The sequence below is a fragment of the Plecotus auritus genome, assembly GCF_963455305.1.
Source record: "Plecotus auritus genome assembly, chromosome: X".
Taxonomy (NCBI): Eukaryota; Metazoa; Chordata; class Mammalia; order Chiroptera; family Vespertilionidae; genus Plecotus; species Plecotus auritus.
Genome location: NC_137784.1, coordinates 31,281,544 through 31,309,407, shown reverse-complemented (window position 1 = coordinate 31,309,407; position 27,864 = coordinate 31,281,544). Strand labels below are relative to the sequence as shown.

Here is a 27,864-nt window from a genome sequence, read left to right as displayed (position 1 = left end):
GAACTTGAGCAAATTACTTAAACATTTTGAACCCATGTTTTCTCTATGAAATATGACTTACTATAGTATCTACAATAGAGTTGTCAGGAGGACTAGATGAATAGTTTTTTCTAAGTAGGAGCCATAACTGTTATAGTTTTAATTACTCAACATAGTGATAAAGTCCATTTATGAACCTCTTTGACACTATAAATGGTAACTCACAAGTCTTCCCATAATAGAAGTGAAAATTAATTCCATTCATTCTATACTATAGGTACTAAGAACTCAGAACTACTAAATGTTTCTCATTAAATTTATAATAGCCATGTATTGTTATTGTTAATTTGATATTATAATTACTGATTTCCCTTCTCCTACTTCATTTCCCTTTTTCTATTTCTTTTCATTTTTTAAAACCTATGTTCCTCTACATTCTCTCTTTTTCCATCTAAAATAGGTTTTGGTGATGTGTTTGGGAAATGGCACTAGTTGGATTTCTTCTATCTGTCTCCCTGAGTAGGGTGATTTAAGCTATTTACCCTCTTTTTGGGGAGAAGTGCAAACCATTTAATCACAAATGTCCTTGGTTTAGGGAAGATAGGATTTACTAGATGGCTTCAAACTTTATTTATCTATCTGCCTCATTCTCTATTCCACTTGTTCTGGCTTAGTGGCCTATCTCATTACACCCTCAGAGACTTCAATCCTTGAAATCTTTTAAGGGCGATGAGGAAGGATGATCTGTCTCTAGTGACCGCTTCCTTCTGATAAGGGCTATGGTCCCTGCCTATATAGGGATGGATTTCTCTCCCTGCCTGATCTAAGGGGATCAAGGGACTGGGATCAGAGACTGGAATAGAGAGGCTGTAAGCTGATTCTTCCAAAGTAGGGATAATCTAGAATCGCTAAAGTATAATCATCTTGATATCCTAATATGCTATGTCTGGTCGTCTGGTCGGCCATTCAACCAATCAAAGCATAATATGCTAATGATATGCTAAGGCTGCTCAACCGCTCACTATGACATGCACTGACCACCAGGGGACAGATGCTCTGACCAGTAGGTTAGCTTGCTGCTGGGGTCTGGCAGATCGGGACTGAGCGAGATGGGCTGGACACACCCTGGAGACCTCCTGGGGTCCCTCCCTGGCTGGCCAACCTCCTGGGTCCCTCCCTGGCCCCGATCATGCACTGGTGGGGTCCCTCAGCCTGGCCTGTGCCCTCTTGCAATCTGGGCTGAGGAACCACCACCACCACCCCCCCCCAAGTGCATGAATTTTGTGCACCAAGCCTCTAGTGGAATTATATCATCCCAGAAGTGAAGTTGGCAGATGCCTCATATTTTATTGACTCAATCATTTAGTCCTGAAAATAAGTCAGTTCAGTGAAATTGTTGAGTCTCAATTAAGGAGGCAGTGATGCAGATGGGCTTCCAAAGTCAGACCTATGTTGCATAAACAAGCAATCAGGTAATTAATAAAATCATAGGTATATACCCTATGAAAACAGAAAGAAGAACACAAAGGTTAATAAACACAGCAAATCACAAGCCTGTCAGTTGAGACTTCTAGATTATAAGGCTTTTGGTGGGATGAAATTAAGCAGTGACAATTTGATAGATCCTTTTTGTGTGTAGTTTGAGAATCTCTGGTGATGTCATCAGGTGCTAAGGTAAATTCTATATAGTATACACAGACATAGCCTTAGGGAATAAAAATAGTTCCCAATAACTCTTAGTCCAAAGATGGGAGAAAAAAATGAAACATTAGCTTGGAGGGTTGAAGACAACTAGAAGAATTCAGGAACTAGTTCAGTTCACAGGTAAGAACAAAACTTTAAACTTTGAAGACAATCAACTGCATTAGAGTCCAATATCCACAATTGAGCATTGGGGTTTTCATTGAAACACAATTTTTTTTCCCTCTAAAATTACCATCATTTTCATTAAAGGTACTTTATTATGTCAGGTTTTAATTTGGCTTGATTATTTGCATAAATACAACAAAATAACAATTGGTTATATAGGCTCTTTCAAATCTGTTTTGCTGGCTGCATAGTATTCCATTGTGTAAATGTACCACCGTATTTTAATCTATTCATCTACTTATGGGAACTTGGATTGTTTCCAGATCTTAGTTATTGTAAAAACACTGCTAGGAACATAGTGGTACGTATACTAGTATTCTTTCTGATTGCTATTTGAGGAAGCTCCACACTGTTTTCCATAGTGGTTATATCAGTGTGTACTCCCACCAACAGTGTACTAGGATTCCTTTTTCTCCTTATCCTTGCCAGCACTTGTATAAAAGAAGTATCTCTTACCTTTTGAGGCAGCATGGAGGGACCTGAAGAGTATTGTGCTAAATGAAATAAGCCAGTCAGAGAAAGATGAGTATCACATGATTTCACTTATATGTGGAATCTAATGAACAAAATAAACTGATGGAATAAAAAGATCCAGAGACATTGAAGCATGCAACAGCCATCTGATATACACTGAGTGGCCACATTATTATGATCTCTGAATGCATAATAATCTGGCCACTCAGTATATATATATATATATATATATATATATATATATATATATATATATATATATTAGAGGCCCAGTGCATGAATTTGTGCATGGGTGGGGTTCTGCCAGCCTGGCCAAGGGGAGGGGACATGGGCAGTTGGCCGGTCTGCCTGCTGGTCGAACTCCTGGTTGAGGGGACAATTTGCATATTAGCCTTTTATTATATAGGATATACACTGAGTGGCCAGATTATTATGCGTTCAGAGATCATAATATCTGGCCACTCAGTGTATTTCAGAGGGAAGTGGGGGGTGAGTGGGAAGAGATTAACCAATGAATTTATATGTAAATATGCATAGCCCATGGGAAGGCCTGTGGAGGGGAAGGTAGAGGGTATCAATTGGGGAAGAGGAAAGCACACATCTGTAATACTTTCAACAATAAAGATAAATTTTTAAAAATTATGCTTTCCTGGAATTTCACTTGCAAGGTTATCTTCAGATTGAGCTTTAGTTAGATCCTCAGGGCACAGAAGCCAAGCCACACAGTGGCCATCTGGCTTTGTTTACAATATCTATAGGTTTGGATGGATTCCTCAACTTTTTGAGGTTCCCAAAAAGCCTTGAGATACTTTCTTTGTCATTTTCCAGGGAAGTAACCTTCACTCCTTATCTGGAAAGATTGCCATGAACTACGAATGAATAAACAAGGTATCAGGCCACTTTTCCAAGGGGCTTTTAGCTTCAAAGTCAATCTTTATTCCTTAAGTCTTTCAGGTGACATTCAGAGGTTAGGCATTTCTCTCTTGACCATGACAATCCAATCAAAGAACACAATTGGAAACTGGTTTTATGTGTCCTTTTTTAAAGAGAACAGATTCTTACTAGATTTATGCAAACAAACATATAGTCATGTTCTCAATTCTGGAGCAATTAGGTAGGGAGAAAAATATAAATGCTTCAGTATTGCTTATGAAGGTATAATTTACTAAATTCCTTTAGGGAAAAGTGTCCTTATATCTGGAAAACAAATTTAAAAAAAATGAGCAATATTTTGAACAAACTTATAAGAATAATAATTTTATCAGTTCATTCAGTCTCATATAACCAATTTTTGTCCTGATTATTCACAAATATTTCCATGAATCCAGTTATTCCTTAGAGCTCTATAAATCATTATATACTTCAAAAAGATGACCTGTTTAGAAACCTGTAATTTAGATTGTCAGAGTCCTTTTCACAAATCTTTCCAAAGATGTAACATATTTTCAAATGCATCAGAGTAAAACAATGACTGTCTATAAAGAACAAAGCTTAAAATGACATGGTTATTCACATGATTACAGTGTAATTGAAAAAAAAATGTTGCTTTTCTGTAAGATATAACATGCCAAGATAACAATTTCCTGGTAAATAACAATTATTATAAAATAACGAAAAACAATAATGCAAAAGCAAATTTTTAGATTTAACACACAATTTCAATATATAAGATCAAATAATATGCAAGATTTTAAAATGCTGCACATGGCTCATTGGAAGTGTGCATTGAGCACTGGAAATAATTCATAAATGCCCCAATGTGTGAACCACAAATGCTCAGAATACTACTGCCCCTACAGGGAACCATCACTCTTGGCTTGCTCAGTGTCACTGACAGGACACCCACTACCTCTGAGAGCTCCCTGTTTGAACTTGGTTCTGAATCTTTGTAAGTTCCTTTCTAGAGCAGACTGAAATTTCTAGAACATCCATTTTAATAAAAATATATGTATACAAATAGACCAGAGTTATTATTATTTTACTAGTGGCCCGGTGCAGGAAATTTGTGCATGGAGGGGGGTTGCCTCAGCCCAGCTTGTACCCTCTCCAATCAGGGACCCCTAAACCAGCAGGCAGACTGCTGGCTCCTAACCACTCACCTGCCTGCTGCCTGATCACCCCTAACTGCCTCTGCCTGCCTGCCTGATTGCCCCTAACTGCCCTCCCCTGCCAGCCTGGTTGCCCCAAACAGCCCTCCCACGACAGCCTGATCTCCACCCAACAGCCTTCTCCTGCCAGCTTGATCTTGCCCCCAACTGCCTTCCCCTGCAGGCCTGATCTCGCCCCCAACTGCCCTCCTCTGCCAGCCAATTTGGTTCTGATTGATTGGTTTCTATGCCAGTCAGCGTCAAAAGCTCTGCCTCCTAGGCAGCCATTGGCTCCTCACAGTTGACCCAGATTTGGTTCTTATTGGTCAGTTTCTATGCCAGTGAAATGCCTGATATTTTCAGTATCTTCTTATATGTGATTCTGAGACAAAGTTTATTTAGCTAATATGACGGTTTTTTTATGAAAAAAAGTTTAGAGTATGCCTTTAAATATTCAGATTTTATTTGTAACTAGTGACCTGGTGCACAAAATTTGTGCACATTAAAAGGGAATTAATTAGAGGAAATATTTTAATATTGCTATTTGCCCTTTCTCTATAATAGAAGTGTCAAAGATGAAATAAAATTAGTAAAATGTATATAAAAATATGCCTCTGGTCAGAGTCTGGGGTGTACCACAGGAACCATAGTCAAGTCCCCACCCACCCACATGTGCTTTGAAATAGCACAAACCCATACTTGGCTGGCCCCACCCCCATTGGGCTAGATCCAGACCTGGCCAGCCCCACCCCTGTCAAGCATCGCCAGGTGGGGGGCACAGCCTCAAGTTCCCCGGCCTGGTGCTGGGGCAGTGTGCACGGCCTGAGGTCCCTCGGCCCAGGCTGGGGCAGGGAGCATGCCTTTAGGTCCCTGTCAAGCCCCACCAGGTGGGGGGCATGGCCTCAGGTCCCCTGGCCCGGTGCTGGGGCGGGGGGCATGGCCTGAGGTCCCCCATCAAGCCCTGCTGGGTGTGGGGGGCACTGCCTAAGGTCCCCCAGCCTGGCTCCGGTGCAGGGGGCACAGACTGACATCCCCTGGCCTGGTGCCAGGGCGGGGCGGCGTGGCCTGAGATCCCCTGTCAAGCCCCACCAGGCGGGGGGCACAGCCTCAGGTCCCCTGCCCCAGCCCAGTGCCAAGCAGCCTCAGGTCCCTGCTGATTGCTGTTAAGGATCGTTACAGGAACTTGGCCTCCTCTCTGGGCTCAGCCATCTTGTGATACAGGATCCCCGCCTCTGCTATGGGTGCAGCCATCTTGTGTTACAGAATTCCTACCTCCGCTGTAGGCGCAGCCATTTTGTTATGGTGTTATAGTCAATTTGCATATTCCCTCTTTATTGGATAGGATTATCAATAAATTCATTCGCCCAGACAGTGACAGGCATATTTTTAAGTGTGACTGACTGATGTACAGATTGGTAATTGCTGAATTAATGGGCATATTTCAAATTCTTGGCAAGGCTTAGCAGTAATTACATGTGCTGAAATAGTTGATATATTGTTGGAAGTAGCCCAGTAAAGTCACAATTGGCATTCTTATTTTTCAGTACATACCTGACTATATGTTTTAATGATACTATGTTAAAATATATATGGCCATACAAATAAATGTACTACCTGCAAAAATAATAGATTTTTACCATTGTGGGCTATTTACTTAATTACTGGGGTCACTTGTGGTAGTATCATTAAAATAATGTATTCTATAGACAAGTTAATGATGTTAATAGCTAAAATATTTATTTTGTCTTTTATATTCCAAATAAGTTAAACGATATTTAGTGCTTAATATTGCCCAATTTTGTGCTAAGGGTTTTACATGTTCTTTCTCAGTTAATCTTTACAGCAACCACAAAGTAGGTAGATATTATGATATCCACTAGAGGCCCGGTGCACAAAATTCATGCATGGATAGGACCCCTAGTCCTGGCTGGTGATCAGAGCCGGCCGGGGCCTTCCTTCCCCAGCTGCCAGCTGCTGGCCAGGGCCTCCCTTCCCTGGCTGCTGGCTGCCAGTGGGGGTCTTCCTTTCCCAGCAGCCTATAGGGGCCTTCCTTCCTTCCATGCCGCCCCCTGGTGGTCAGCACACGTCATAGCGAGTGATCAAACTCCCGGTCTCCTGGTCAAACTCCCAAGGGGACACTTTGCATATTAGCCTTTTATATATATATATATAGATATTAAATACTACAGGCCCGGTGCACAAAATTTGTGCACAGGTGGGGGTGTCCCTTAGCCCAGCCTGTACCCTCTCCAATCCAGGACCCCTCGAGGGATGTTCAATTGCCTGTTTACAGGGATCGGGCCATGGGGGTGTGGCCAGCCTGGGTGAGGGGCTGATGGCTGTTTGCAGGCTGGCCAAGCCCCCCAGCGGGGACCCTCACCCCATGGGGGTGTGGCCAGCCTGGATAAGGGGCTTTTTTTCTTTTTCATTGCCTCCTTGAGCAGAGGCCAGGGCCGGCTGGAAGAAGGTGTCTGGGATTTATTTATCTTCTATAATTGAAACTTTGTAGCCTTGAGCGGAGGCCAGGGCTGGCCAGGGTGGGTGGGAAGCTTGGCTTCCTCCATCGCCAGGGGCAACCCAAGCCTCCTGCTCGCTCCAGCTCCTTGGCAGCCGCCATATTAGTTTGGTTAATTTGCATACTCGCTCCTGTTTGGCTTGTGGGTGTAGCGGAGTGATGGTTAATTTGCATGTTTCTCTTTTATTAGTGTAGATCAGGAAACTTAGGCTCAAAGAGCTTTAGTATCCTTTCCAAAACCTAGATCTATTAATTGGCGGAGCCAAGATTGAGCCCTAGGTCTGTCTGATTCTATTTCTACTAAACTATCACAATTTTGGGAGGATATAGTCTTTCCCTCTCTATTTTGCATCTGTATCTATCTGCCATTATTTTTTTTTAGAACTTTGCCAATTGACAATTGTCTCCTAAGTACTCCATGGAATACAGACAGATGAAATCCAAACAAGAAAAGTTGGATGAGTAATAATTACTTCTGCTCATTTGCTGCAAAATTCATTTTAAGTTTCTGGACAAAATGAATTCTATTGCCTACAGACCATTTTATGGTTCCCCACAGTAATTTTTTATACTTGAAAAGACTACTATGACAGGTAATATTAATACTTGTAGGGATGATGTTAATATATGGGATTTTAAAATAATATCAGGCAAAACCCCATTTTCTTCCAATGTCTACAGCAAAATTGGTTTTAATCAGAATATTTTTCAAGTTATGCAAAACTAACAGTTTATAAGCATTTCCTCAACCCTGTCATCACACTCAGCAGATCATATAGGAAAGCACTGTACCTTCATTACATGTGATTTAATTCCCTATGTAGCTGAATTAATCTTTGAATCTCAATAATGCAATGTTCAGGTTTTACCCATTGTGCTTCAAAGTGTCACACAGGGAATATATACATCTTGCAGCATTTTAATTTAGAAACAAATGTACTGAGACTTTGACTTTTACATTTTCCTTTTTATATACTTTTTATTGATTGCAGAGAGGAAGGGAGAGGGAGAGAGAAGTAGAAACATCAATGATGAGAGTTAATCATTGATTGGCTGCCTTCTGCATGCCCCACACTGGGAATCAAGCCCACAACTGGCTCCTGTGCCCTGACTGGGAATTGAACCGTGACCTCCTAGTTCATAGATTGACACTCAACCACTGAGCCACACTGGCCAGTTTTACATTTTTTTTTTTTTTTTACTGAAACATTACAGCCTAATTCTAAGAAGATTATAAGAGTTAGGTTTAATTTATTTGGGTAAGCCTGTGGTGAATACTTAATTTTTTATTATTAAGTATACTATTAAGCAACCATTTCCATGAAATCCAAGTTATAAACTGTTACAGTAACTATTCTTTTTTAAAACTTTTGGACTTGACTCTATATCCTTTAGAGTGATGATGATGATCATCATCATAATGATGATCTATAATAATAAAAGCATAATATGCTAATTAGACCGTATGATGTTCCAGACGAAGCCAGGCTGCGAGGGAAGCCTGGGTCCTGGGTGCCAAAGGGAAGCCAGTGCCAGCAGCCAGGGGAAGGAAGGGCTACTCTTGCAAGAATTTCTTGCATCAGGCCTCTAGTGGTAATAATAAATGTGTAGAGATGGTTATTTTCTCTTAATTAGAGTGATGTTGATACATTGATAGAACAGTGGTAGAACATGCTGGTCTCTATTCATTCCCCACTACTAGTGTTTATTGCGTGTAAACTTTATGAGCATGGAAACAAGATATTCCTGATTTCTGTATACTGCTTTGCTTAGTCCTCCCCCCCACCACACACACACCTATTCACCTATTTTTTCCAGTTTTCCTTCCTGATAATCCACCTTTTTTATTTTTTTTGTCCATTTTTAAATTTATTCAGCAAACATTTGAGTTCACTGATGTACACATAACTCCACATTAGTAACACTACCAGCACTAGGAATGTAAAGATGAGCAAAAGCTAGCCTCTGTTCTTTTTTAAAAAATAATTCTTTATTGTTGAAAGTAGTACATGTCTCCTTTTTTTCCCCATTGACCCCCTCCAGCCCGCCCCCACCTCCCACCCCAGGCCCTCATCACCCCATTGTCTGTGTCCTTGGGCCATGCATATATGCATACAAAGTCCTTGGTTAATTACCTCCCACCTACCCACCCTCCCCCATAGTGACAAGGGTCACTCGGAGAAGAGCGTAGGAAAAATCAGTTAAGGGGCTCTTGAGATAGTGCAAATGAAAGAGGAATGAGGGTACAAATGAAGGCAGTGGCAGTGTGAATGGAAATAAAACCAATGCAAAATATATTCCAGGAATTGGGCAATTTTAGCAGGGAACGAAAAGATAGAGAGATGGCAGTGATACTTATTAGGCAGAATAGCACCTGACACATTAGGAACGCAAAATTTTCCAATTTAAACAAATTTTACAACTTCCAGATATAGAGAATAAAAGAGCTAGATCTCTTTAATTGATTAATGGTCTATTTATTATTGGATATGTTGAACTGAAGATGTTGTAGTAAATTGTTTTACTAAAAACTAACCGGTGACCCCTTATAATCTAGAATAGCACTATCTAATATAATTTTCTGCAATGAAGAAAATTATCGATATATGCGCTTCCCAGTATGGTAGTTACTATCCATATGTGAGTTTTGAACACTTGAAATGAGAATAGTGCAACTGAGGAGCTGGATTTTTCATTTTATTCCATTTTAATTATGAACATTTAAATTTAAATAGCCACATGTACAAAGTAGCTACTGTATTGGAGAGTGAATCACTAGAGGCCCATCAATGAACCATTATTTTACCTCTGAAGAAACTTGAAACTCCTAGCCCACTTAGCCTTAGGATGGGGCTTGTTAAAAGACAAATTGTTGTTTAAAAAAAAAAAAAAAAGACCTCTTCAACAGTTTTAGATGAATACTTGCTATGTATTTTCTACAAATATCAGTTTAAATTCCAGCTACAGTACGTGTTTTCATTACCAATCTGCATCAATCTAGAAAATTGCTGAATATACTATTTTGTGAATGCATTTAAGAAAACCAACTCAAAGTATAATATGACAAGGTTTGTAATTTTAACACCTCTGAACACATATTCTTAGTTCTCTATTCATGTATTAGTACTTTGAAATGTTCTAAACTGTAAATTAGTTTTTCTCTGTCTCTGTTTTTTTCTGTTCTGTCCGTCTGTCTGTCTCTTTCTCTCTCTACACACACTATTTTCTTATTATTTAGAGAAAGCAATGAAGCACTTACCGGTTTAATTGCAACTTAATTTTTTTACTACCAAAGGTTACATGCTATTTAGTTTCACCAAGCAATGTGTATTTAGCTAGGACATTAGTTAAACAAAATATTCTATGAGTGAGAAAACAAGCTTGACTTAGGCCATATGTTACATAGAAGTTGATTACTTACCATTTAGCTGCTTGCTCTGTGCCTTATGTATATAAGATTAGTGAGAACAAGATCAGTTTAGGTCCATATTTTCAAATAATCTGAATAATGTGTTTTGTTGTAGCTACAGAAGGCAGTAAATAAGGACAGCTGTTATGGACATTTATACTTTTCCACAGCCAAGCCCATTTTTTTGTATTTAATAATTAACTTACACTTTCTCATAATAGATAACTTTTACATTTGTGCTTTTCAATTTATAATAGCAACTCCTACTATATTGTTCCTCATAAACATCAAAAGATATACCCTACTGGAATCAGAAGACAGCGATCTAATAACAGAATGCTTACTATGGTCAGATTTGTGAAAATATGAAACCCTTGCATATGACTCATTTATTTTTTTGTATATGACTCATTTAAACTCAGTAGTAGTCTTAGAAACTCAAACCCACAGAATGAGTAGTTTATACATTTTATAGATGACTAGAGGCCCACTGCATGAAGAGATTCGTGCAATAGGCCTTCCTTCCCTTGGCTTCCAGCACCGGTTTTCCTCCAGCACCTGGGACCCAGCCCTTTGCTCCTACCGGAGTCTGCTGTCTTTGCTGCAGACTCTAGCCAGAGTCTGCCGCCTTTGTCTTGCTGCAGACTCCAGCCAGAGTCTGCCATCTTTGTCTTCACTGCAAACTGAGGCAGGAGTCTGCGGTCTTCCATCTTTGTCTACGCTGCAGACTCAGGAGTCTGCAGTCTTCGTCTTCACTGCAGCTGGAGTGCTTGTGTAGATCCTTTCCCCACCCCCACCCCTCATAGCAGGCGTCCTGCCCTGCCCGGCCACTCCATGCCTGGAGCAGCTGGGCGGCTGCCATCTTTGTCCTTCTAATTTGCATATTCCCTCCTGATTGGTGGTGGGCATAGCGGAGTGATGGTCAATTTGCATGTTTCTCTTTTTTTAGTGTAGATTACCAACTATAAGGAAGGATGATGAACACTCATTATAAAATTATTCTGATACCCTTCATTGTGATATCAATGCTTTATCAGCTCTCTTTACTCATTCTTAACAGCAAAGCACATTAAGAAAGTGAGGACCAGTCTGACAATATGAAAGTATTAAGTTTAATCATGGTGTTTGGTATTTGTATGTAGAATCTTACTAATTGATTTATTTTTTACCCATTTTAAATACTTTTAGGTTTTGGCCTGTTAGGCCTATGATCATTTTTTTAAACATACAATCTTTTCCGTACCTTTTACAAACCTGACCCTAGTAAGCATTCTGTTACTAGAATGGGTGTTGGAAGAGTAATAGGAAGGCAAAAATTTGGCAAATTAAAATACTGCATTGGATGCTACTCATCTTATGATCCTGATCCTTTAAAAAATATTATTTTAAGTAGATGGATATAAAGGTCCTTACCATCTCTGAAATTCTGTCTATTGTAAAGACCCCATTATTCAGAGGTATCTGCCCTCTGGCTATATCTCCCACAAAGAAAAAGCAGCAAACATAAACAATCCTCTGAGAAACTTAGTATTTTACAATGGTTTTAAAGAAAAAACATTAAAATTTCATAGTTAAGAATTTTTAACTAAGACAATGGACATTTATCAAATACATTGTCAAATTAATATTTCCCCATAAATCCATCACTTTGTTATTCTTACACTGATTCTAATTAGGAATATACACTGAGTGGCCAGATTATCATGACCACCCGACATTTGTAGGCAAATTAGCTGTACACTGCATCATATGGGATATGGAAGCTGAAGGCCTGTTCAAACACCTTTGCTGTCTGCAGTTACCAAGATAAAATGTCTCCAATTCACACAGGAACACAAGGATTGGACAGTCGAGCATTGGAAAAAAGTCATGTGGTCCGATGAATCATGTTTCCAGTTGCATCATGCAGATGGCAGAGTGAGAATTTCACGGAAACAGCATGAAAGCGTGCACCCCACATGCATGAGTACAACCCTTCAAGCTGGTGGGGGCAGTGTTATGGTTTGGGGCATGTTTTCCTGGCATGATTTGGGCCCTTTAATTCATGTGGAACAACGTCTGAAGAGCACAACATACCTAAGTATTGTTGCTGATCAAGTTCATCCTACCATGCTGATGGAGTATCCCAATGGAGATGGCTTCTTCCAACAAGACAATGAGCCATGCCACGGTGCTCGTATTGTGCAGGAGTGGTTTCAAGAACATGAGGGAGACTTTACCTTGCTTAGGTGGCTCCCACAATCACCAGATCTCAATCCAATTGAGCATTTGTGGGATGAAGTTAAAAAGCCATCAGGAAGCTGGTTCCACAACCATCAAATCTCACAGAACTGGACAGTGCTATTCATCAGGCATGGTGTCAGATTCCTCACATCACCTTTCAACATCTCGTGGAGTCAATGCCAAGAAAAATCACCGTAGTATTGAAGGCAAAAGGTGGCCCAACGAAGTACTGATGGGGTGGTAACAATAATCTGCTACTCAGTGTATATTTCTACTAGGTGGGGGCTTATAAAAATGTAGTTCTCTCTAGTTTTCTCATTGGAAAAGTTGAGATTAAATTAATTATCTATAACATTAATGCAGTGACAGTCTCTACACTGTTTATTTCATAGCTTTAGTTTTACTAAACATTGAGCAAAATTAGTGATAAGTGGTTGATGTAGAATGGCTGAAATAATTCAATTCTTTAGAATGTGTTGCTCTTTTTACATTAGTATCTTTCTCTATTTACAACTATATTGGGTTAGATTTATACCTAATACAGTTTCTTGAAGCAAAGATGAAGATTTTGATGAGGTTTCTCTATTTTCCCTAACCCACTGCTTACTTAGTTTCCTAAATATGCCTTGTTGAAATGCTATGTAGTTTTATCCTCTTTACTAGATGGATTCCCTCACAAAGCTAGTATGATCTGGTTAAGTAAAAGGTGTATACTTTAGTGGTATGGGCTAAATTGTTTTCCCCCAAAATTCATATGTTGAAGCTGTAACCTTCAGCACCTCAGAATGTGATCACACATTATTTCAATAGGTATTTAAGTTAAAATGAAGCCATAATAGTGGGCCCTAATACAGTTTAACTGGTGTCCTTGTAAGAAGTTGAAATTTAGACATGTAAATGGACACCAGGTATGTGCACACACTGATAAAAGACTATGTAAGTACATAGGGAGAAGGTGGCTATCTGCAAGTCAAGAAAAATGGTCTCAGGAGAAACTCAACCTGTTGCCACCTTGATATTGGACTTCTAACCTCTAGAACCACTAGAAAATAAAGTATTTCCATTTAATCTATCCAGCCTGTGGTGTCCTAGTCCACTTAGGCTGCCAAAAATACCATACGCTAGGTAGCTTATAAAAAACATAAATCTATTTCTTACCATTCTGGAGGCTAGAAACTCAAGATCAACATGCTGACAGATTCATTGCCTAGTGAGGACCCCCTTCCTAGTTCATAGACATTCATGTTTTTTCTGTGTCCTCATATGGCAAAAGGGGCTCAAGAGCTCTTCGTGTCTTTTTTATAAAGGCACTTATCTATTCACTAGAGGCCCGGTGCACAAAATTCGTGAACTGGGGAGGGTGTCCCTCAGCCCAGCCTGCACCCTCTCCAATCTGGGACCCCTCGGGGGATGTCTGACTGCAGGTTTAGGCCTGATCCCTGTGGTGGATTAGTATAGGTATAACCCTTCACAGAAAATTTTACTAACCCTGCTTTACAATAAGGGCTTGACAATTGAATCATTGGGACCAGACACCAAGATTTCCTTTCTTTGAATAGAGGAGGGAATAATTATCTACAAGTTGCCCTGAAATTAAAATGAGATAATGACTTAGAAAAGTATAAAAGCACCATATAAAGACAACTGTCTTTTTCATGTACTGAAAAGACAATAAAGTGGTAAAATGAAAAACACTATTTTTAATCTCCCCCTTCCTTCCTTTACAGCCTTTATTTAAACGTTGAAATTTATAAAAATTTCACTCCAATTTTCATTTCTTTACATTCAATATTATTTTGTATTGGTTTCAGGTTTTATACTAGTTACAGAATAGTGGTTAGACAATCATATACTTTACAAAGTGTTCCCCGATATTTCCAATACCCACCTGGCATCATACCGTCATTACACCACTATTGATTGTATTCCTTATTTAAGTGACAATGGGTTTACAGGTTCCTTCCAGTCTTTCTTTTGTGTTGTTCGCCTTTCCTTTTCTTTCTCACTTCTTCCCTCACTTTCCTTATATAGTATCCCAATTGGCCATCGAAGCTCAGTGAAGGCACTGGGACACGCTTAATCCATTTTACAGACCAGGAATCTGCGGCCAATTCCAGTTGGCTGTGGAACCTGACTCAGTGCACAGGGAGCCCTCAGAGCCATGCTCTCTGCCCTTCCTAAGGGGCAGCCGCTGGGCAAACAGAACAAACCTTCACGTCAGGCTTCTGAGCCTCTTTCTCAAGCACCTCTTCATTGCGGACACTCCACATTCTTTACTGCCCCCCCCCCCCCCGCCTCCCCCTTCTCCAGACCAGGTGGAAGGCTTCTCACTCACCACCAAGGCATGCTCTACCATGGGGCAGGGCTGCACAGGCTTGCTTTTGGGTCAAGGCAGGAGCAGGAGTCGCGGCCTCTGAAGTGCAAAGGCCGCCTTGGGGAGGCCGGTTAGCACTGGGAGCTTGTCTGAATACGTCAGTCAGTCCGGTACCCTGCAGTGCGGCACCCCTCCACTGAGGTGGCACCGCCCCTCAACCCCCGCCTCAGGGCTGCAGGTCCTTGCCCCTCCGCCCGGGCATCCTTCCATGCCCCTTGATCCATGGCCTGGCCCACCTGCATCTTGGGGCCACTGCGGAACCTCTCTCTCTGTAGGTGAGGCAGATCCCTGCCCTTGGTCTCCATGAAGCTGTGAATCTGTGGTCAGAGGCCCAGTCTGGGTCTCAGCAACCCCATGCCTGTGATGTTCCCAGGGCCTGGGCGCGCCTCCCTGGGCAGCGATGTTCCTGGGGCCCCACTGGAGTGGCTAAGCAGGCCCAGCCATGCCTCCCCGGGGCAGCAATGTTCCTGGGGCCCCACTGGAGTGGCTAAGCAGGCCCAGCCACACCTCCCCGGGGCAGCGATGTTCCTGGGACCCCACGGAGTAGCTAGGCAGGCTGGCCTCCCCTCCCCAGGGCTGCGATGTTCCCAGGGCCCCGCAGGAGTGGCTAGGTGGGCCGCTGCCCCTCCTGGGGACTGCGTTGAACCCGGAACCCTCGGGTGGTGTCTGGTGCTGCCCACCCCACCTCCCTGGCCCGATGGACTGGTACCTTGTGGGCGGTGTCTGGCGCTACCCGCCTGGCCTCCCCCGCCCCTGATGGACCCGGACCCCTAGGAGCGGGTCATGGCGCTGCCCGCCTGGCCTACATATGTAAATTAACTGCCATCTTTGTTGGGTTAATTTGCATACTCACTCTGATTGGCTGTGGGCATAACAGAGGTACGGTCAATTTACATGTTTCTCTATTATTAGGTAAGATGACCCAATCAACTTGCAAATAGCCCACCTCCGAATACTATCACATCATGGATAAAGATTTAACATATGAATTGGGGGGGACACAAACATTTAGTCTATGGTATATGGTATTTTGTTATTGCAGTCTGAGCAAACTAACACATCTAGAAATGATAGATAGATAGATGATAGATAGATAGATACCTAGATAGGAAAAGGCAGTGGATACCCCAACCCAAACATTTCACATAGTGGTAAAAAAAGGATTGACACTAGATTGGTAAAATGTTTTTGAAACATTTTTATAGGTTTAAGTGCAATGCATGTTATTACAAACTGATAAAGAGGTATAGGGCAATGCATAATTTTCAGCTACAGAAACTTCCAAACTAAGTCATAAGTCATTTTGCATAAACTGAAAACTGGTAACAATTTTAGGTCAGAAGACAAAAATATGTCCAGAAATTTAATGCCATTGCGATGCAAATATCAAGTATGTACCACATTCTTCAGTTGCCTTCAGAGTATACGATGATTTCTTATATCCATACTCAGTAGAAATGGCTACAGCCTCTAACTACCCTCCTATCATTTTTAACACAGTAAAGAGATGAGAATTCAGATAAATTAATCTAAAGCTTTCATCAAAGCACACACAAAGACACGTTGGAATCCTTTCATGATTAAAAATATTTATATTCCAGTTTATTTGGAATATCCTATCTAATAAGAGGAAATATGCTAATTGACCATCATGCCCTCACAAAGATGGCGGCACCAACAGCCAATAAGGAGGGAATATGCTAATTGACTGCCATGCCCTCAAAGATGACAGTGTCCACAGCCACAAGATGGTGGCGCCCAGGGCTGGCCCAACGTGCAGGCAAGCCTCGGATGGCAATTGCCCAGCCGACGCCTGAAGCACAGGCAAGCCTCGGATGGTGGCTGCCCAAGGCTCAGGTAACCAGGGCCGGCTGAGGCTTGCGCTGCTGGCAGTGGCAGCAACAGAGGTGTGATGGGGGCATTGCCTTCCCCTGATCGTTGGGTCGCCTCCCGCCCCTGAGGGCTCCCCGACTGTGAGAGGAGGCAAGCCAGGCTGAGGGACCCCCTCCCCTCCAGTGCATTAATTTTCATGCACCGGGCCTCTAGTATGATTATAAAACATTAGACTAATACAGAAACCACCGTTAAATATTGAATGTGGACTAAAAGATTCTCAATTTATAAAATAAATACAGACATAGTTTCAGTCTGAGTATTTCTGTATGCATTGCTGCTGTGATGGTGCAATACCATTTTAATATTTGTGGTATAATTTAGTATCTTCCAAATGTCTTTCTTTGTTGATATTTTACTTATAATATTACAAATTACAGTTCTGTAATGGTAAGGCAATTCATATGTTAGACATAGTGCTAAAATGATGGAGTGGTTCCATTTTGCTCAATAATTGTGGTTTTTTTTTAATCTTTGTATGTTCTGATAATAATCATGTTTATTGCCCAATGTTACTATAAAGTATTCTCAGCATTTCAGTGTGGTTACTTTCATCATTTATTAAAACATTCCCCTTACCACACCATTCCTGCTCATTACAGCATAACAATGTCTTATTCATTTTAATTGGAATTTCAAATTTGTGAATGCTGATTTATGTCAATGCACCAAATATAAATTGCCTCCCTGCTCTTAGCCAATAACTATACAACAAAATACATCTGGAAAAAAAGAGAGGACAATTGGTGTAATCATAGGGAGTTGCCTGTTTTGAATGAACACACCAAATCTCCCCATGATTAAGGCAAAAGATTTCTGGTCCATTAAGCCAGTATATCCAATTAAACCAAATTTCCTACCTTCTAAGCTTCCATGCATGGAATCTGAATGGCTTATAGCAAGAACTGAACAGTTGGCTACTTATTACTTCGCCACTTGATTGGAAAATCTTTCTCCATATAGGCAGGAGCAGGTACCCCTCAACCCTTACATATGATGCTACAAAATCTGTTGTTTCCTTGTCTGAAACTCATCTGGTTGAAGACTGGCAAAGACCTCCATTTTTGAAAAATCTTTATTGTTGAGAGTGTTATAGATGTCTCCCTTTTTCTCCCCATTGCCCCCCTCCACTCAGTTCCTGCCCCACTCCAGGCCTTCACCACCCTATTGTCTGTATCCATAGGTAATGCATATATGCATATAAGATCTTTAATTAATCTCTCCCTTCCCCCACCCTCCTCCCTCTAAGATTTGTCAGTCTGTTTCATGTTTCCATACCTCTGATTTTATTTATTTTATTCATCAGTTTATTTTGTTCATTACATTCTTTGTTCATTTATTTTGATTTTTAGATTCAATTGATAGATATGTACTTATTGGCATTTTATTGTTTATATTTCTTCTTCTTCTCCTTCTTCTTCTCCTTCTTCTTCTCCTTTCTCTTCTTCTTCTTCCTCTTGTTCTTCCTCTTCTTAAAAAATGCCCTTCAACATTTCATGTAATACTGCTTGGGAGATGATGCACTCCTTTAGCTTTTTCTTGTCTGTGAAGCTCTTTATCTGACCTTTAATACTAAATAATAGCTCTCCTGGCCGAAACCGGTTTGCCTCAGTGGATAGAGCATCAGCCTGCGGACTGAAGGGTCCCAGGTTCGATTCCGGTCAAGGGCATGTACCTTGGTTGCTGGCACATCCCCAGTGGGAGGTGTGCAGGAGGCAGCTGATCGATGTTTCTCTCTCATCGATGTTTCTAGCTCTCTATCCCTCTCCCTTCCTCTCTGTAAAATATCAATAAAAATATATTTTAAAAAAATTAAAAAAAATGATAGCTCTCCTGGGTAGAGAAATATTGGTTGTAGGTCCTTGTTTTTCATCACATTGAATATTTATTCTTACTCCCTTCTGAACTGCAAAGTTTCTGTTGAGAAATCAGCTGACAGTAGTATGTGTGCTCCCTTGTAGGTAACTAACTGCTTTTCTCTTTCTGCTTTTACTAGTAAGATTCTCTCTTTGTCTTTAACCCTTGGTGTGTGCCTCTTTGGGTTCATCTTGTTTTGGGACTCTCTGCACTTCCTGGACTTGTAAGTCTATTTCTTTCACCAGGTATGGGAAGTTCCTTGTCATTATTTCTTCAAATACATTTTCAATTTCATGCTCCCTCTCTTCTCCTTCTAGCAACCCCATGATGTGAATGTTGATATGCTTAAAGTTGTCCAAGAGGCTCTTTACACTATCTTCATATTTTTGAATTATTCCTTTTTCTTTTTGCTGTTCTGATTGGGTGTTCTTTGCTTCCTCATATTCTAAATTATTGATTTGATTCTCAGAATTTTCTACTCTACTGTTGAATCCTTGTAAATTATTATTTATTTCAGTTAGTGTATGCTCAATTTATGACTGCTCCTTTTTCATGTATACAATTCTCACTAAGATCTATGAAAGTCTCACTTAGTCCCTTGAAGCTCTCTTTGAGTCACTTGAAGCTCTCATTAAAATCCTTGAACAACCATATTTGTTGTTGTTGTTGTTAATCCCTCTCTAAGGACATTTTACCATTGATTTTCAGAGAAAGTAGAAATAAGAGAGAGAAAGAGAGAGAGAGAGAGAGAGAGAGAGAGAGAGAGAGAGAGAGAGAGACATCAATGTGAGGGAGACACATTGATTGGTTGCTTCCTGCATGTGCTGCCTGACCAGGGCTGGGGACTGAGTCTGTAACTGAGGTATGTGCCCTTGACCTGAACCAAACTTGGGACCCTTCAGTCTGAAGGCTGATGCTCTATCCACTGAGACAAACTGGCTTGGGCCTTAAGCAACCTTATAACCATTGTTTTGAACTATGTATCTAGTAGTTTGCTTGATACCATTTCATTTAGTTTTCTTTCTGGAGATTTCTTCAATCTTTCATTTGTGACATGTTTCTTTGTCTTTGCATTTTGGTTGCTTCCCTGTCTTTATATATGTTATGTAGAGCTGCTAGGTCTTCTGGACTTGATAGAGTGGCCTTGTATAGTAGGTGTCCTGTAGAGCCCAGTGGCTCAACCTCCCCTGTTACTTGAGCTGGGTACTCCAGGTGCACCCCTGTGCGGGATGTATGCACAGTCTTGTTGTAGTTGAGCCTTGATTGCTGTTGGCTTCACTGGGAGGAATTGACCTCCCGGCCAATTGGCTGGGAGGACCAGCTGTGACTACAATGGAAGAGCTTCTGTGCAGCTTACACCCTATGGTGCAGGACTTGTTTTAGTGGGACTTTGGTGCTTACTGAGTCTGCCCCTGAATGTGTTGCTTGTGGATGTATAGTTGTAATCTGGTGTTGTCTGAAGCTCTTCACCAGGTGCACTGACTCTGGGGCTTCCCAGGATGCGCAAAGTCAGCTACTAACTGGGCCACCCAGCAGGAGCTACCCAGTAATCTGCAGATGGCTGCTATTTGTATTGGGCTTGGAAGTTCCCAAACTAGGCCAAGCTGTGAAGCAAGGCAGGCTGGTGCTAGTGCCAGGATTTAGGCCTCTTATTGATAGGTGTAGGAACACTGATGCCAGCTGCTGCTTGTTTAAGAGATTTTAGGAAAGGCTGAAGCCTGAGCCAGAACAGACCATTCATATGGAAAAACTGCTGCAAACAACTTAGTTGGGGCTTCAAGTTGGATGGGGCATGGTCTCAAGGAGTCACTACAGTGGAGCTAACAGTGTGGGCCACACTGATGGAAACTCAGATATGGCTGCAGTCAGCTCCAAGATGGGTAGGTCCCAACATAGGAACAATGACCCCCTTGAACACCTCTGGCTAGAAGAAAGCCGCCCCCCGAGTTCCTGCCCCAATGCCAGATAATCCAGTTCCTCACCAAATGTCCTTGGTTCCCCCAATGCCTCCACCCAGTGCTGGAGCACAGAGCAAGCAGGACCAAGTAAGTCCATGCACAGGCCCTCTAAGAGGAATTACTTGGGTCTCCAGTAGCCTCAATGTCACTGAACCACAATTCCTGCTAGTTTTTACAGCCCATAGTTGTAGGGACTTCTCTTCTCAGCCCTGGAACCCTGAGCTAGTGGTCTGGTATGGGGCTGGGACCTCTTGCTCCTCATAGGAGGCCTCTGAAGCCAAGATATCTCTACCAATTAAAAACACACCACAAGTGGGTTCCAGACCAGAGCATTCCATGCCTCTGTCCCTCCTACCAGTCTCAATGTGCTTTCTTCTTTACTTCTTTAGTTGTAGAACTTCCATTCAGCTAGATTTCAGGCAGTTCTGGATGATGGTTGCTCTGATTTTTTATTGCAATTTTGATGTAGTGTGGGAGTCAGTGGCAGCAAGTACCAGCATTTACCTATGCTGCCATGTTGGTTCTTGCCAAGACCCCCATTTTTGGATTAGAGATTGACTTTGAAACAAGGGGTATTGAAATAGTGCTTAGGAGGATGTAGATTCTCAGAGCTGGCATAGGAGTCAATGAGTGGGTAGAAAGGTGGCAGAGATTCTAGTAGGTATTTTTCTTAAATAAATTTTAAATCTTCAGGAAGAATACCAATTGGCCCTGAAAATACGTCCTTAAAAATGTTCAACTCTAGAAACTGTTTGTGTAAATGTGGCACTTGAGAGCAAAAGTATAAAAATATTCAACCTTTTTGACTCATAAATTAATTGACTTTAAGTAAATAATTCAAATGAATGTTGTTGTTATGGTGTAATTTATAATAGTGAAAATAATGAAATCAACTCAAAGTCTGATGTTTAATACATTTTAGTACATTAAACTCAGTAGACTACTAAGTAGCCATTCCACTTAGTAAATATGATACCTGAAGCAACATGACAGAGTTTTTACAATGTTAAAATGAGTATCTCCATGAACAAAGCCTGGAAGGGAACTCAAGGAAGTGAAAATAAGTACAATGTTTAATGTTAGGAATATGAGTCTAATTTCTTTTAACCTTTTTTTTTAAGTAAATGCACATATTTTACAGAGTGCCCAAGATTCCCAGACTAAAACTCCACCACAAAACAGCATCAATGTTTCAGGCAGCATATGGGATAGTCAACCAGGTAGAGATGTTAATGTCACAATACCAGCATGGGAATGAGAGCTGAACCACTGACCCCTAGATGAATGAGCCAAATCAAGCTTATAGGTGGAACTGTCCATGCAACCATTTTGTTTTCTAAAGCCAGACTATCTGCAACCAAAGTGACTGAAATTAAACCCCATACTCCTCTATTTAAAGACTTTTCCATAAAAGTATGTGAGGGGAAATAATTCTGTGATTGTTTTCTATATGGGTTAAGCAATGGTTCCATCCTCATAGTATGCTAAGTGCCAAGTGAAATATCTATACCACTGTAGATCACTGCCATAATATAGTAGTCTGCATTTATGCACACATTACTTCACTCTCTAGCATGGATGAGAAAAGGAAAGTACAATTTCAAATTGGGGACCATTGTTTTATATTTTATCCAGCTTATTCTGTACAAAAGCCTGATGTGTATGAAGAGATTAGCCTTTTGAGAGCTGGACCTGAGAAAAAAATAACTGATCATTTTGTCTTTTAAATATTTTTGAATTTTATCATGCTCTTAAAAATGAGTGTGTTCTTTTTGAATGAACAGCAACTGTTCTTCATTAAAATATAACACATGTATTTCAGAGAGTTGAAGCCAGTAGTGTTCAGTTAATGGCCTTCAACAGATAAATGCTTCCAAAAGCTATTCATTATGATTCCAGATTTGTTTAGACTACCTGTAAGACAAGTGGCCCTATATTATTAGTGAGAGTTGTTTAGTCTTTTCCGAAGCAGCTTAAATCCAAGACTATTGAAAGCTTTGAAAATCATCATGACTTACAATGCTTAATATTTTTAATAAGTAATATTAATAATTATAATCCTAAAAAGGAATTTTAACCAGCCTTTTCATGTAATGTCAAATTACAATCTATTCATATGAATGTGTTTTTTTTTAGGTGGAAGTGAATGCTCATGGGATAAGGATAAGATGCAGTCTCCTCTTGTTGCTCCTGCACCTCAACATGGAATTACTCATGCAGCCCTGGTTAGCCAGCCAGGCCTTGGGGGTGCTCCTACCCTCAATCCACTGCAGCAGAACCACCTGCTGACCAATAGTATGTATACTATCCTCCAAAAACTTGGTGTATTGAAAAAAATGAAAACCTTGGGCCAGTAGGGTTAGTCTATTTCTCTTCAATAGGGTTTTTAAATTTTAAGTCAGAAGGGTAGACAAAGACAAATTTATTTGAAAAAGGGTAAGGTTTATCAATGCTTTTGTGGTACCATGGTGAGCATTCTGGATCTTTAACCCAGTGAAAGTGTAGGGTTTATAGAGTTGAGACAGATTGAAAGGTCATGTAATAGAGTAAAAGTATGTGCTACGTATAGCAGAGTGGTTAAGAATGTTGTCTATGGTCATGTAAACTTGGGTTTAAATTCCACATATTTGGAATTCCACATCACTTTTTTATTTTGGAGAAGTCAGATAACTTTTCCAAGTGTAATTGTCCACAATTTAAAAGTAGAAATAAAAATATACCCACTCATTAGAAGATTTTTGTGAGGCTAACAATAATAAAAGAAGTGCTGCTGGCAGCAAAGTACTGTATAACTATTATTATTAGTCAGTAATTAAACTATTGCTTATGTATACAAATTCTGCTTTAGATGCTGTTTTTAGAAACGTCAAAGACAGAATTATTGTTGTAGGAAAGCAGGTCTTATATACATTGCTTGACTAAAATCTTACACTTTTTACAAATCGGAAATTTGAGAGAAGGGGTCCATTATTTTTTCCCTAAGATTTTTGTTCTCTCACTAAAACCTAGGATTAAGACAATGAAGTAATTATGAGATATTTTAATATGCACCAAGTCTTAATGAAATTCATCAGTTATTAAGCATAAAAAAGTTATGGTGTCTTACTATAAAGAAGGGAGAATCTCAAGACTGAAATCTCCCATAAAAATGGAATGTTAATTAAGCAAAGGCAAACAAAATTAATGCCAGGAAAGTTATAAATGTGTTACAAGAAGTCAAAAAGGACTGACTAAGGTAGACATGTCATAAAGGAGAGAAGTTTAGAGGGCTTCTGGTTTATGGTTTGACATGTAGAGCTTAGAAGTTGTCACTCCTGTCCTCATAACAATGAAAAAGTGGAATCAACAACTCTTAAATCCATCTCAGGTTGAGTTCACAGGGCCTAGTTATCCCCAAACAGGAAAGATAGGCAGATGCAGAAAATGATAACATATAGGGAACAGTAGCAACAGCTGGACACGTTAGAAGCATTTAAAGAGTAATTGAGTGATTCCTGGAGATTCAATGTGAAAATAGCTTGAAAGGTACTTAGGGAGTCCCTACACTTTAATGATTTAGGAAGGGAACCCCATCAGGTTTTCAAAGTGAAGACCTGAGAAAATGCCCTTTATGATTCTGGCAGTGGGGATGGGAGGGGGGGCGGGGGCGCAAGAAGCGGGGGAAGGAGGGGAGGAAAAGTAACTATATCAAAGTATTCCCAGTGTGTTATCTACTTCTTAAGAAAGGCCTACCCTTGCCGAAACCGGTTTGGCTCAGTGGATAGAGCGTCGGCCTGCGGACTGAAAGGTCCCAGGTTCGATTCCGGTCAGGGGGATGTGCCTTGGTTGTGGGCACGTCCCCAGTGGGGGGTGTGCAGGAGGCAGCTGATCGATGTTTCTCTCTCATCGATGTTTCTGACTCTCTATCCCTCTCCCTTCCTCTCTGTAAAAAATCAATAAAGCCAAAACCGGTTTGGCTCAGTGGATAGAGCGTCAGCCTGCGGACTGAAAGGTCCCAGGTTCGATTCCGGTCAAGGGCATGTAACTTGGTTGCGGGCACATCCCCAGTAGGAGGTGTGCAAGAGGCAGCTGATCGATGTTTCTCTCTCATCGATGTTTCTGACTATCTATCCCTCTTCCTTCCTCTCTGTAAAAAATCAATAAAATATATTTAAAAAAAAAATCAATAAAAAATTTATAAAAAAAAAAAAAAGGCCTACCCTCAAAGGAAATAATTTTATCCAGACTAATTGGTATTATCAGAGCCTTGCTGACCTAGGGAAATGGATATACTAAACTCCAGAATCCTGTAGCAATTGATGTGCGCGGAGGGAATTACACAGCCCCAACCCCTGTAGCCTTCCACATGTGAAAAGAGAATCACACAACTCTAGGTCCCTCTAGTCTTCCTGTATCACCTAAAAGGGAAAATGTTGAATAGCACTTGTGAAAGTTACAGCGTTAAGGACACAGGCTCTCTAAGAGACTGAGACTAATAATAAAATTATAGAATGCTTATCCTCCCTACACATTTTACCATCTCCACAATATAACTCTGTATACTAATAGTGAATTAAAATGGAAAACCTCAGGTTCTATTTAATATGGATTCTCTATGGAAAATAAAAAACAGTGGTGGGGCAAGGCTATTACAGCTATTAATACAACAGCTACAGCAAACAGGAAACACAGCCTATCTCTCAGCCAGATAACCATAAAACCTTACACTAAAGGCCTGTATATCTCAGTTACCTTTCCTCACTACATCATTATTGGCTGTAAACAAAAAAATTAAAAGTTATAGAAAGGCAAAAAAAATCACACAGTCTAAAGAGATAAAGCAATCATTAAAACCAAAATTAGAGCAGATATTTCAAATTATCAGACCTAGAATTTAATTTAACAATAATTAATATACTGGTAGAATGAAAAAAAACTAGGAAATATACAAAAACAGATGAAATTTAAAGGTGGAAATTCCAAAAATAAAAAGAAAATTTTGTAAATAAAAAATTGTCCAACAGCTTTCTCAAGATAGCAGCATTGGATAATCACTGCCTAACAAAACCACATCAAAATTTATAATTAAAATATAGGATAAAAATCATTCAAAACCACCTGTAATCTAGCTGAACGGAAGTCCTACAACTAGGGAACTAAAGAAGAAGCATGTGGAGACAGGAGGGAAGGTGACATGGGACAGAATTTCAAACTGGCTGGTCCCATACCCACATGTGGCAGTTTAAAATCAGGAGGGATATCTTAGCTGTGGAGACTTCCTGTGAAGAGCAAGGGATCCCTACCCTGCACCCCCCCCCCCCCCGTAGCCCAGGTTTCCAGTGCCAGGAAGTGAACTCCCCACAGCTTTTGTTTCTAAAGAACAGTGAGGATTGTGGCTGAGTGACACAGAGGCTGCAGGAGTCTCTGGCAGTTCATCTTACACAAAACCACTCCCTCTGAGTTCCAGTGCATGGGCAGCAGCTTGAAAGGAACCTGGGACATTCAGGGAGGAAGTAACTTGCCTGGAGTCAAGGCAAGAGCTGGAAGGGCAGCTTTCCCCCAGACAGAAGTGCAAGCAAAGGATAGTGTTCCTTTGCTGAGCCCTTCCCCTCACCGAGCTGATAGATTGCCATATCTGAATCTCCATCAACCTGGTTCACACTTTTCAGCCAACCCTGGTGATGTCCTGAAATTCCACCCCTCCCTAATTGTAGGCTCATCCAAGCCATTTCCAGTGGCTTTTCCATCCAACTAGTCTCTTGTTGGACTTTCCTAAAATCTCCAAAACAAGCATCAGGTGGTGTCAGCATGCTTCTTATATCCCAACAAGTTGCCCCAGGCCCAGCACTGGTGGCAGCACAGCCAGGTTCAGAGCTTGTTCTCTCCTGGGTACTTCCAAGATCAATATAAGCAGCAGCCAATTGCATATTACCTTGTAATTCATGCTGGGTGGCCCCAGTCAGGGCACAAGCGGAGGCTGACTTTGCACCTCTGAGGAGGCCCCAGAGACAGTGCACCCAGTGGTCAGCTTCAACTTGAGTTCATTTGCCAGATTACAAATGAACCAAGTCCACGAGTGACACACTCAAGGGGCAGACTCAGTGAGCACCAAAGCTCCACTGAAGCAAGTTCTTCACCACAGGATTGGCTCTTGCACAGCAGCTCTTCTGCTGTAGTCATACCCAATCCCTACAACCAATTGGCCTGTATGTTAACCCCTCCCAGTAATCCAAATTCAATCAAGGTTCAACTATAATAAGACAGTGCACACACCTCACACTGAGGCACACACTGGAGTGCCCAGCTCAGGTGACTGGGGAGGCTGAGCCACTAGTCCTATAGGACACCTACTACACAAGGTGACTGTACCAAGTCTAGGAGACATAGAAAATCTGCATAACATATAGTAACAAACACTAGTAAGTAGCCAAAATTTGGAGAAAAAAAATATGTCACAAATGAGAGAAAAGGAGAAGTCTCCAGAAAAAAAGAACTAAATGGAATGGAAGCAAGAAAACTACCAAATAAAGAGTTCAAAACAATAGTTATAAGGATGCTCAAGGAACCTAACAATAGCTTCAAGGAACTTAGTGAGAATGTCAAGGAGCTCAGTGAGAATATTAATAATATAAAAAAGGACCAGTCAGAAATGAAGCTAATTGAAAAAAATAATAATTAACAGGTACTCAATAGTAGAATACAGGACATCAAGAATTTGAAATATGAGGAAACAAAAAACACCCAATCAGGAGAGAGAGAGAGAGAAAAAAAAAGAATCCCAAAATATAAACATAGTGTAAGGAACCTCTGGGAAAACTTCCAGTGTTCCAACATTCGCATCATGGGATGCTGGAAGGAGAAGAGAGGGAGCATGAAATTGAAAACCTAGTTGAATAAATAATGACAGAAAACTTCCCTTACCTGGTGAAATAAATAGTCCTACAAGTCCAGGAAGTGCAGAGAATCCCAAACAAGATGAACCCAAAGAGGACCATACCAAGACACATCATATTTAAAATGCCAAAGTTTAAAGACAAAGAGAGAATCTTAAAAGCAGCAAGAAAAAAAACAGTTACCTATAAGGGAGCACCCATACAACTATCAGCTGATTTCTCAACAGAAACTTTGCAGGCCAGAAGTGAGTACCAGAAAATATATATTCCAAGTGATAGAAGACAAAGATCTATAACCAAGATTACTCTATCCAGCAAAGCTATCATTTAGAATTGAAGGTCAGATAAAGAATT

At 40.8% G+C, this 27,864-nt stretch overlaps 1 protein-coding gene across 1 annotated transcript in view; it reads left to right on the top strand.

Annotated features, from left to right (window-relative positions):
• Positions 1-27,864, top strand: part of DACH2 (dachshund family transcription factor 2) — a gene marked incomplete at its 3' end in the record, with an annotated part of 454,016 nt that overhangs the window by 282,449 nt on the left and 143,703 nt on the right. The window contains exon 3 of the mRNA XM_080652343.1: positions 22,775-22,933. Coding sequence (XP_080508469.1) covers positions 22,775-22,933 — 159 coding nt within the window. The remainder of the gene's footprint in view (positions 1-22,774; positions 22,934-27,864) is intronic.